This window comes from Rhineura floridana, chromosome 1 (assembly GCF_030035675.1).
Source record: "Rhineura floridana isolate rRhiFlo1 chromosome 1, rRhiFlo1.hap2, whole genome shotgun sequence".
In the NCBI taxonomy this organism is placed as follows: Eukaryota; Metazoa; Chordata; class Lepidosauria; order Squamata; family Rhineuridae; genus Rhineura; species Rhineura floridana.
The window spans coordinates 74,246,176-74,258,290 of NC_084480.1; the positions used below are offsets into that span (position 1 = coordinate 74,246,176).

The 12,115-nt window shown below is 42.4% G+C and overlaps 1 protein-coding gene across 3 annotated transcripts in view; it reads left to right on the forward strand.

Annotated features, from left to right (window-relative positions):
- The window catches only part of APC (APC regulator of WNT signaling pathway), an 87,534-nt gene that overhangs the window by 22,828 nt on the left and 52,591 nt on the right, over nt 1–12,115 (forward strand). For 2 of the 3 annotated variants that reach the window (XM_061624054.1, XM_061624072.1), the window contains exon 3: nt 4,857–5,009. In XM_061624054.1, coding sequence (XP_061480038.1) covers nt 4,875–5,009 — 135 coding nt within the window. In that variant the 5' untranslated portion in view covers nt 4,857–4,874. Of the gene's footprint in view, nt 1–2,906; nt 3,015–4,856; nt 5,010–12,115 lie in introns of those variants that run through there. The other variant, XM_061624064.1, reaches the window with a different exon arrangement.

Sequence of the window (12,115 nt, forward strand, 5' to 3'; positions counted from 1 at the left end):
AACGGATTATTTGGATCCATACCAATCGGGTTTCAGGACTGGACATGGAACTGAAACAGCCTTGGTCGCTCTGGTGGATGATATGAGGAGGGCATTAGATAGGGGAGAATTCACCTTTCTTGTCCTCCTCGATCTCTCAGCGGCTTTTGATACTGTTGACCACAGTATCCTTTTATATCGCCTGGAGGGGTTGGGAATAGGAGGCACTGTACTGCAGTGGTTCCGTTCCTTTCTCTCCGATAGGCATCAACAGGTAGCATTGGGGGAAGAGGTTTCAGACCCTTGGCCTCTCAATTGTGGTGTGCCACAGGGTTCTATCCTCTCTCCCATGCTATTTAATATCTATATGAAGCCGCTGGGGACAATCATTAGGAGATTTGGGCTGCAGTGTCACCAATATGCGGATGACACTCAGCTCTATCTCTCGTTTAAATCCTCACCAGAGTTGGCTGTGGAGACCATGTCCAAGTGCCTGGAATCCGTGAGTGGATGGATGGGAAGGAACAGGTTGAAGCTGAATCCCGGTAAGACCGAGGTGCTACTCGTGGGGGACAGAGGAAGGTTGGGAGATATTGACTTGATGTTCGATGGGGTAAGATTGCCCCTAAAGGACCAGGTCCGCAGCCTTGGGGTTGTTCTTGATTCCAGGCTGTCCATGGAGGCTCAGATCTCGGCAGTGAGTCGGGCAGCTTGGTATCAATTACACCTCATACGTAGACTGCAACCATACCTTCCTGTTCATCAGCTCCCATTGGTGGTACATGCCCTGGTCACCTCTCGTTTGGATTACTGTAATGCGCTCTACGTGGGGCTACCCTTGAAAACGGTCCGGAAATTACAACTTATACAAAATGCGGTGGCTTGACTACTTACAAACTGTCGCCGCCGGGAGCATATCACCCCAGTGCTATTCGACCTGCACTGGCTTCCAGTTGTTTTCCGGGCCCAATTCAAGGTGTTGGTATTAACCTTTAAATCCCTACACGGTCTCGGCCCAGTTTATCTGATGGAGCGCCTCCAACGCCACCAATTATGCCGCCCGACAAGATCAGCCACACAGGGCCTTCTCTCAATCCCGCCAACTAAAACAGCTAGGTTGGTGGGGACTAGAGAGAGGGCATTCTCAGTGGTGGCCCCCACTCTCTGGAACTCCCTCCCGTATGATCTTCGGCATGCCCCATCCCTGAATATATTCCGCCAGGCCTTGAAGACCTGGCTTTTCAGACAGGCCTTCGGGACTTCCGGGGAGGGTTAATCTCTATGACAAATTGCCCATTACTCTGAACTGTCATTGTTCATAGTTTTTATCGTTTGTATTGTATTATTATGATGTATTTTATTGTAACCGAGATGTACGTCACCTAGAGTGGCCACAGGCCAGATAGGCGACACATAAATTAAATTATTATTATTATTATTAAAACACAAATACGAAGCATCCAAGAGATTTGGCTATAAGCAAACTAGCATCATGGTTATTAGAATGTTTGAATCATCTCTAGGTTGTATTGAGCATATTTACTATATTGAGGCTGTATTGCACATGATTCATGTGAAGTCAGAATTATGTTGCTAAAATGCAGACGCTCTTAAAAGGTTTTCTGAATGCACTGTGATTAACAAATTAATGCAGTTTTGACCTGTCTGTGTACAGTAGAGTGCACACAGATTGATTTTTCTGATGAGTGTTGGCCAGTGGATAGTGCGTTGGTCAAGGGAGATGGTCATGGAAAAATGGACTGCCTTCAAGTTGATTCCGACTTATGGCAACCCTATGAATAGGGTTTTCATGGTAAGCGGTATTCAGAGGTGGTTTACCTTTGCCTTCCTCTGAGGCTGAGAGGCAGTGACTGACCCAAGGTCACCCAATGAGCTTCATGGCTGTGTGGGGATTTGAACCCTGGTCTTCCAGGTCGTAGTCCAACACCTTAACCACTACACCACACTGGCTCTCAAGATGGTCATATGGCTAAGAAATTTGTACAGTAAAGAGTTTGTTTTATGTATAAAGACTGTTAACCTGAGGTCTTCACAGTGGTATAAATAAGTCCACTAAGATTTGTCTATTGTGGACGTCAGTCTCTGGCTTCCAGTGTATTCATTGGGTGGTATTCAGTGCTAGTTCTACTCAGAGTAGACTGTTGATAGACATAACCAACTTGGGTGCATGAAGTTCAGTGGGTCTACTCTGAGTAGGACTTAGTTGAATACAACCGACTATGCTGGTCTCTGAACTTTTAATTCAGCAAAGTGCAAACTTAAGGATGAAAGCCTCAAAGTGTAGTTTGAAGAGAAAAACATTCTGTTAAGCGGTAGCTAAGGTGAAATGTTCTACTGCTAGTACTGACAGTGCTGCTCCTTTCATTCATTTCCTTTTTTAAGGCTTGACTACACAAGATTTTAACAGGGTTAATTTGCCTGTGTGTTAGGATAGGGTTGGTTGAATCCAGAATATCCTTTGTTATGACTCATAATTAAGATGGATTGCTTTGTTTATTTATAATTAACATTATGCCTGATCCTATGCAATAGGCTCAGGCTAGATTGTTCTTGACGTATATGCTTTTCTGTGTCCTCTGCCAGAGTTGGCTTCAGTGCTTCCCATACTCTTAACCTTCATCTTTCTACAGTCCTCTTTCACTCATCCCTTCTAGAGACATTTTAACAAAATATATTGGGGAAATGTCCACTTGCACTTCAACTTCTCTTTATCCTAGCCAAGGAGAAATGCTGTGATCCCTATTCCCTGTACTTTCACCATGTTGCTATTGAAGCTCATGTTGCTTTACCTTTAAAAATGTTGGCTTGGCACTGTGAAATAGGACCTTTGGGCTGAAGAGTGACCCATTTTTGCTTTAGAGTGAGGCATCATCAGTACGTTGATGTTCTACATTTCTATGACCAAACATCCAGGACCTGCTGACTCAGTCCAAAACCACTGGTTGGAGATGATTGTCTGAAGGGCAAGGGCAAACATTCTGAAGCTGGCTCTAGTCAAGTCCAAAGTGATACTGGTGAGACACTGGCAGAGGCTGGCTTAATGTGATGAACTCTTGGGTGTCATCTCCTTATCTAAACAGGAGCTGAGCTTTGGAGTATTTTTGTATCTTGCACTTCATATTGTTAAGCATGTGACTGTGAATGCTAGAGATCAAGTGTATCTGTTGTGTATAGGTTTATCTACAAACCTGCTCAGGCACAGAGGATTGCTACTTCCAGGCTTGATCACTGTCATGTGCTCTTATATAGGGCTACCCTTGAAGAAGACTCAAGCTTCAGGTAGTGCAAAATGCAGTTGCCTGCTTCTTCATGAACATTAAGAGGGATGAACATATTCAGCCTATCTTACATTATTTATACTGCCTGCTGCTATGTTTTCAGACCCAGTTCAAGGTGCTGGTTTTATTCTTGAAAACCCTTCACAGTCTGGGAGATATTTAATGCCTGGGATATGAATACTGTTTTTCTTGATACCTTGCTATAAAAAGCTTAAATAAATTGATTGTCTTTATCAGGCAACTGTGTGATCAGTCATCTAAACTGATTGGGGCTTGGACTTGATGGCCTTATAGGCCCCTTCCAACTCTACTATTCTATGATTCTAAACCATGACTTAGAAAATCACAAATGAACCACTTCAAGCCTTGGGCTTGCACTGTTACCTTTGCACATGAGGAGGAGGATTGGGAAGAGCTCTCATTTCCTGTGATCTACAAACTCCTGGAACTGTGGCTTGTTTAACTCAACAGATCAGGATATCAAACACTTAAAAAAACAGAGTTGGAATAAATCACAGTTTTCTGAGCTTGTATATAATGAGAAATGAAATCAGAAGCTTTCATACTCCTCATGCTTGATGGAGGAAAAGTGGGGATTGGGGACTGTAAACCTTGAGGCTTGCCACAATACATTTTATTTATTTATTTGAATTATTTATTAGATTTATATCCCAACCTTCCTCCCAGTAGGAGCCCAGGGCGAATGTTTTGACCAAGCTGCAGCAAGAGGGCTAATATGAGAAGAGATGCACTCTGAGATACTGGGATCTCAATCCTTGAAAGGCTTTAGAGGTTGATACCAGTAACTTGAAGTGAGTCCAAAATTAACTGGAAATCAGTACAGCTATTGCCTAGCTGGCTGCCCTTATTCCAGCCTTGCCACCTCAAGTTGGATATGGGTTATGGCATACAGCATCAGCTGGAGTTTCTGCGATATCTTCAAGATTAACCCTGTTTAAGGTGATTTAGAACAAAGGTTCCCAAACTGTGGTCCATGAGCTTCATTCAAATAGTCCATGACATACCTGTGGATTTATGGTTGAAGATGGGAGATTACACATCCATCACATTGAATATTTATATTGATTTTTAATTATTTATTTTATTGCTTCTTGTATTTCATATATTGTATTTTATTGTGTTACAATTGTAATTCTATGGAATTACTATTGTTATAACAGGCAGAAAAATCATTAAGTGGTCCACCAAGACCCTCTGTAATTTTGAAGTGGGCCATGGGGGAAACCACTGCTTTAGAGGAATTGATCCTTGAGGTTTTGGGCCATATAGACTTTTCTGGAGTTCAAACTCAGCATGATTCTAGTTCACTAAATATTAAGCCTAGAAGTTCTTTGCTGAATAAAACTTACTAAATAGATGGACATATAGAAATGTATAAGCATGACTAACCTGTTAAAATATTTCTGGCCGTTAACTAATTCCTAAAGTTTGGGAACCACTGGATTTCCATGTTCTTCAGCTGGGAAATGATTGTGTGTCCTAATCAAACATTCTCACAAAATTTACAATACATTTCTTGGAACAAATGAACCAACCAATTTTCTCTGTTTTCTGTAGGTCCTGGGGTAGCCCAGAATGGCTGCAGTGTCATATGATCAGTTGTTAAAACAAGTAGAGGCATTAAAAATGGAGAACTCAAACCTTCGACAAGAACTTGAAGATAATTCAAATCACCTTACAAAATTGGAAACTGAAGCATCCAATATGAAGGTATAAAAATAATTTAACTTAAGTAATATTTTGAGTTGGCCCAGATCATAGTCTCACAAATGTCTCCCATAGAAGTGAACCTTGTGCATTGATACCATTGTTTCATCTCTTATAGGACCCTATTTATTGTTCTTTTACCCTACAATTTCTTCCAAAAGTTCAGGCTATAAATTCATTCTTGTGCTTAGTCCTCTGCAAGAGAACAATACATTGTTTAGGAAGCTCATATGATACACATTAAATGTGGCTTTGAGATATATAGGCTCAAGCTCTACAAAGCAAGGAAATTGGAAGGTAAGGCCGATGCCTTCAGATATGTATCCCATGAACAGAAATGTTGTGCAGTGCCCTCCTCTCACTCTCGAAGATTGGATTAAAAAGGTTAATTAGAGTCTTTATGGCCTACTGTACTCAGAACCATTTAGTTATAAACTACCAAAAAACCAAAATCCTAGTCTTCTCTAGACGCCGACATTCAGGCACTTGGACAGTCAATGGACAGCACATGACCTTAGTGTCACAATTCAAATATTTAGGTATCATTTTTCATTCATCTTTAAGCTGGGCTCCTCATATAAAAGCTGCTGTTATTCTAGCACGCATTACTGTTAAAAAAATTCTCAGTTTCTTCTACCATAAAGGAGGAAGATACTTACCAGCTATAATCCAGGTATTTCAGACCAAAATCATTCCCCAATTACTATTCGGAACACAACTCTGGATTCAAGCATTTAATTCCACAATAGAATCGGTTCTCTCTTCCTTTTTGCGTCAGACATTGGGTTTACCAAGATGTGCCCCGGCAGCTGCCCTCAGGCTTGAAGCCGGTCTGCCCTCTATTGAATGCCATGCATGGCAGCTTGCCTCAAATTACTGGGGCAGAGTGTCGTATGACCCTCCCCCGGGTTACTTAACTTATATCTGGGGAGACACGCATACCTCCAGCTGGAACAACAATATAAAGAACAACTCTATACGATAGGTTTATCTCCCGAATATCTTTCGACCCAAACCTTACCCTCGGCCAAACTTGCCATTCGTACGCGGTTCAAGGATATTAACTTCCAATCAGCCATTACAGAGGCTAAAAAATTCTGTTCACCCATATATTTCCAACTGGAATTTGAACCTTTTAAGCATGCTTCTTATCTGGACTTCCTTGAAGTTCCAACTCTTCGCTCAGCGTTCACCAGGGCTAGATTTAATTCCCTACATTCAGCAATACTTTCGGGAAGATACAAGGGGATTCCCTATGACCAACGCTTGTGCCCTTGTGGGAAAGATACTATCGAAACATTTGCTCATGTTATTTTAATCTGTCCTATGTATGATTTTATACGTTTTAAGTTTTTAGCGAACATATTGCAAAGTATTGCTCTGATGACCCCTGATAACAAGGTACGTTTTCTTGTCACAGGAAATAACAAAGGAATTACATTGAAAGTTGCTAATTTTATGTATGCAGCACAACGAATCCGCCTTCAGATCATTTAGGATAAGCATTTCTATATTTTTATCTTATGTATATATGCAAGATAATACTGTTGTCTTATTTTACCCCTTGTATTTTATGCGTCTAACAAGACGGGTCAATGACCGCAAAATAAACTGATGATGATGGTGCAGTGCCACATATTGTCCTTGCTTAAAACTTTAGATTCAGTGCACCCACACTTCTTCTTAATCTTTCAGTCCCAAATCCACAGGGAAAAGATGAAGTGCCTGGGACCAGCAAAGACTCCCCATGGTGTCCTGGTCCTGCATTGCCTTTTGAATTGTCTATGCCTTTCTATATTGCTATAGGAATCATTCTCTGAGTTGGCCCATGCCTCTTTGTTGCTTACATGAGTGAACTAAGGGCAATGAAATAGGCTGGACAATGGCTAGAGTGCAAGAGGTGAAAGATGTGCTGTGAGGCTGATTGAGCACAAGTAAAACATCATAACCATACCTACTGTGTGGCAATGAGGGTGGCAAAGAAGGTCCACTTCTCTGCCTCCATTGCATCCTCAAGTAGCCGTCCAGTGGAGCTTTTTTGTATTGTCAGGGGTCTCCTCCAGGAAATTGAGTGTTAGACCCTTCGGAGGCCCACTATGAATTGTTAGCAAGGCACTTTGAGGGTTAAGTTATTCACCTCTGTAGCAGTCTTGATGCCCCATCCAAATCTACTGTAGTCACTAGTGAAGATGTCCAGTGCAAAGTCTGCTACAACTTCTTGGGATCAGTTTCAGTTGATGTGGCCAGACAATCTGGACAAGTAATCTGCTTGTAATGATGCAACTAGCAACATGTCCTCTTGACCCTTGTCCTTCTTGTCTTATTAAAGCTTGCCAAGGGGGTATGACCGAGTGGATCCAGGGTATGGTCAACAAGTGTTTGTGGGAGGGAGTGGTCCCAGCCACCTGAAAGAGGTGGTGATCCGACCACTCGTCAAAAAGCCCACCCTAGACCCACTGATTTGTGACAACTAACGCTTGGTTGCAAATACCCCTTTTTGGGGGAAGGTGATTGAGAGGGATGTGGTGCAGCAATTGCAAGTACTCTTGGATGAAAGAGATTATCTTGACCCATTCGAATCTGGGTTCAGGCCTGGTTATGGGACTAAATCAGCCTTGGTCGTCCTGATGGATGACCTTTATCAGGAGGACAGGGGGAGTGCGACCCTGTTATTGTTACTTGATCTCTTGGCAGCTTTTGATACCATTGGCCATGGTATCCTTCTGAGTTGACTTGGTGAGATGGGTATTGGAGGCACTGTTTTACAGTGGTTCTGATCCTACCTCAAGGGTCGTTTTCAGAGAATAGCATTGAGTGATTGTATTTCAGCCCCTGGCAGTTGTCCCTGATGCTGTTTAACATCTATATGAAACCCTTGGGAGCAATCATCAGGAGATTTGGGACGAGATGTCAGCAGTACGCTGATGATACCCAACTCTGTTTCTCTGTAACATCTGAATCAGGCGAGGCCATGCAAGCCCTGGACCAGTGCCTGGATTCGGTGGTGGGCTGGGTGACAGTCAATAAACTGAGTCTGAATTCTAGCAAGAGGGAGGCACTGTGGGTTGGTGATTCCCAAGTTCAGATAATGGGTCAATTGCCTGCTTTCGATGGGGTCATACTCCCTCTAAAAGAGCAGGTTCATAGTCTGGGGGTGCTCCTGGATCCATCCTTGTTGCTAGAAGCCCAGATGACCTCAGTGGCTAGGTGTGCCTTTTACCAACTTTGGCTAAGATAGTTGTGGCTGTTTCTGGACCGGGAATGCCTGACCACTGTTGTCCATGCACTGGTAATCTCCAGGTTGGATTACTGTAATGCACTCTATGTGGGGCTGCCCTTGAGGTTGATCCGGAAGCTGCAACTGGTGCAAAATACAGCGACGCGGCTGCTCACTGGGACAGGGTATTCCCAACATGTCACCCTGCTGCTGAAAGAATTGCACTGACTGCCCATTAGCTACTGGGTCAAGTTCAAGGTTCTGGTTTTGGTGTACAAAGCCGTATACAGTTTGGGACCAGGATACTTCAAAAATCATCTTACACCTTATATATCCAGTTGATCACTACACTCTGCTGGTGAGGGCCTCCTGCAGATACCATCTTATCAGGAGGTCCGTTCTGCACAACACAGGAAGCCGATCTTTAATGTAGTGGCACTTACCTTTTGGAATTCCCTCCCCTTAAATATTAGACAGGTGCCATCTCTGTTATCTTTTTGGTGCCTACTGAAGACCTTCCTCTTTCAACAAGGCTGTTAAGTTGAGACCTTATCCCATTCTGTGTCTATGTTGGAATTGCTTTTTCAGGTGTTTTTAAAGTTTTAAAAAATATTTTTAAAGCTTTTTAATATATTTTAAAGTCTGTTTTAAGATGTTTTTAGAGTGTTTTTAGTGTTTTGTTTGCCACCCTAGACTCTTGCTGGGGGGAAAGGTGGGCTATAAATCAATTAATTAAATAAATAAATTAGTAGCTGGCAGGATGGGTTACATAGTGGGAGATCAGGGCCTATTCTGAAGCAATGTGAATGATAGAGGTATTGCTAATGACTTCAGATGTGGCCATTTTTCCTAACATCATTGTGATTTATGATGATGCCAGTAATACCAAACTGTAGTGTAGAATATGACAGTTCTGAAATACAGTTGTGCAAAATTCAGGGGAAAATGTAGTTCAGTTAAGACCTTGTTTAAAAAAACACCAAACTGGATGATTTAAAAGCATCATAACCTGCTGGGCTGAAGAACATGACAACCAAATGAAGTGATGAAGAATACCTTCCTAGATTATTTAAACTTATGTTCTGGTGTGCTTTTTGTAGCATGATGATAACATAATCATTGTGTCTGTACCTGGGAAGGGCAGAAGGCAGATCAGGATCTACTGATAGATCTCTGGGTGATCTCTGGGAGCAAGGACTTCTGACTCAGTTGTCTTCCCCCCAAAAATATATTGTTGAAATAAAGAAAGCTGGCAGGGAGGGTAACCAAGAGCTGGTTTTTGTATGGAAAGACTGCTCAATTCAGATCTGGGCTCAAAACAAATTCCTGGATGAATAATTCTTTCATTCTATGTGCATGTCCTTTGCACCTGGCTCCAGTTGGTGGATCTTGGACTTCTTATAAAAACAAATTAGATCTTGCATACCTGAAGTCTGTCCACTCTTGGTCTGTACTATGTATATTAATGCTATGGCTCTAGAGTTTCTAATAAATCATAATAATTGCAGCCTGTGTAAGGCAAATCACTACTCTTAAATCAATGGAAACATGTTCTGCCTTGGCAACACACTCTGACATGATTGTTTGCCTTGGCAAATGTCACCAGTCCTGGGCAAGTGTCAAGAGCAACCAGCTTTCCTCCTGGCTGAAGCTGCAGGAGTGAGTGAGGGTCACTCTTGCAGCTGCATGGCTGTTTTCACCCTCCCAACTCCAATTTTGTGAGGAACGCTGGGGGCTGGTTAGCAGCTGAATGGTCAAGTTGGCTGCCAAACCAGCAAGCTTCTTGACACTTTGTCCTCCCTGAAGCAGGAAAGTGGGACCTTCCTTGTTCACTGCTCAGTGCTGGTAATCTGAGGGGCACAACCCAGCATCAGCTGTGTTGGCATTCTCATTGTCTTTCCCACAGGATAGAGAGGCGGAGTGTGCACTTCTAATAGTTCTGTTTAGCAGAGGTGCTCCAGGTCCTTCCATGGAATAGTGTCCAAACCTGGAATGCTCCCCACCTGCCTGTCCTGCAGGAAAGACTGACAGTGGGGGCTTCCTTGGATTCTGTTGAACAGAGGAGGGTGCCTCTGCCAAGCTAGCAGGATAGGCGAAGGAACCTGACGACCAAAACGTTTCACTTCATGGACAAGGCCAGCCAAAAAACATTGTAGAGTCCTGGTTAGAGTAAGCTATGGTTTAATATGGAAGTGTTCATGAAAGCCAGCTCTATTTATGGAATGAAAATAAGAATTTATTGGGAAATTGTGGTCTGTTTCTTGCATTTGTAAGGCATAGGCAGCAAATCAGTGAGAAGTCAAGAGATGGTATATGAGTTGGGGATCAGCAGGAGGACTGCACTAACATCCAAACAAACTGGCAATTAGGATGGTATGCAGGCAATGGATTGTCATACTCTGGCTACAAGACAGTTTCTAAAATTGGAACCACAGTGTATCTGCTCTGTCAACCAGTCAAGGCTGTGGTGGTTAGCAGCAGAATTAGACACACTAGACATATGGTGTATGTTTAGAACTTTGAAGGTGCAAAGGTGTTTTTTTACCTACTGTACACATATTTATATTTTTCTACCCCTCCCCCCAATGCCCAAGTATCTAGAATCTGGTGATCAGGTACACAGGAATGGTGGGTGAGCAGTAGCAGATATAACAATATTAACATATTGCTGAGGGTTTATACCAAGGATAGGGAATCTTTTTCCTGTGAAGGGCTGTTGACCCATCAGGAAAGTCAGTTTGGGGCTGTAACCAAGGAATGGTGGGTAGATCCAGAGCCAAAACTGCAGGATTGCATTACTCGTTTTCTCTTTGTGCCGCCCCATCCCTTATCTGTTCCTTTCTCTCATGCACAAGCAGACAGAGCAGTAGGGGAAGCAATTCCTAGAGGGGCAGTCCAGAATATAAGAGTTTGGCTTGCAGGGTCTGAAAGGCTGTTTGCCACTGAGGGCTGGATGTGGCCCTCAGACTGCAGGTTCCCAACCCCAGGTTTATACCAATACTCAGTACTACTCTGTCTCAACCTAATTTCCCTTCTGATTGTGCCCTGCTTATGGATCTGTGCAAGGCTACTTCTTCATGTAAATGTTGGGTTGAAGCTGCCTAAGAACAGGTAATGGAAAAAAGTGGGGCGCCCAGTGCCATTTGAAAAGCCTCTCCTATGGTTTGGGGAGGCCTTTTTGCACAGAGAAAGTGTGGCATGGATGATGCTGTAGGAATGGGGAGTTGCTGAAAATGGGTAAAAGCATTTTTCCATTAGCAAAGCTTGCATAGTGCAGAATAATATTATTTATATACTAAAAGTTTTTTTAAAAACAACCCAACAAACAATTTATTCTTGGTGCCTTCCAGGACCTGTGGAATGTTGAGGATGTCAACTGAAGGAGAAAAGAAACAAAATTGGAGGGAATGACCAGTTTGAAGACCTAACAGCTTATAATATCCTGGAAGGGGAATTAAAGTTGGGGGCAGGGGCTTATACCATTCTTTCTTTTTTTTTAATAAAAAAAGATATTTTACCCACACTATACAAACATCTAGTTAAGATTCTGCAATGTAACTTTGGGCTTAAATGCTTTAATTGCATCCACCTTTTTTGTGTGTCTATAAAAGACTAGTATACGAATGCTTTGCAAGAATAATTTGCTTTTAGGACATGAATATGATTCCTGTAACAATAATTTGGATTCTAATATGCATAAATTGGTTTTCAGTTTTCCTTTTGGAAGTAGAAAATGTATTTTACTTCTGCTTTATATATGTTGCACACTGTGAAAGCATTAAGACGCAGCAGACACTTCCTAAAAAAAAAAGCAAACAAAACTGGAAATCACCAGAGAGCCATTGTGGATAAAGATACGTGCCTTTTTTTGCTAAAACTTTATTTCTAATTC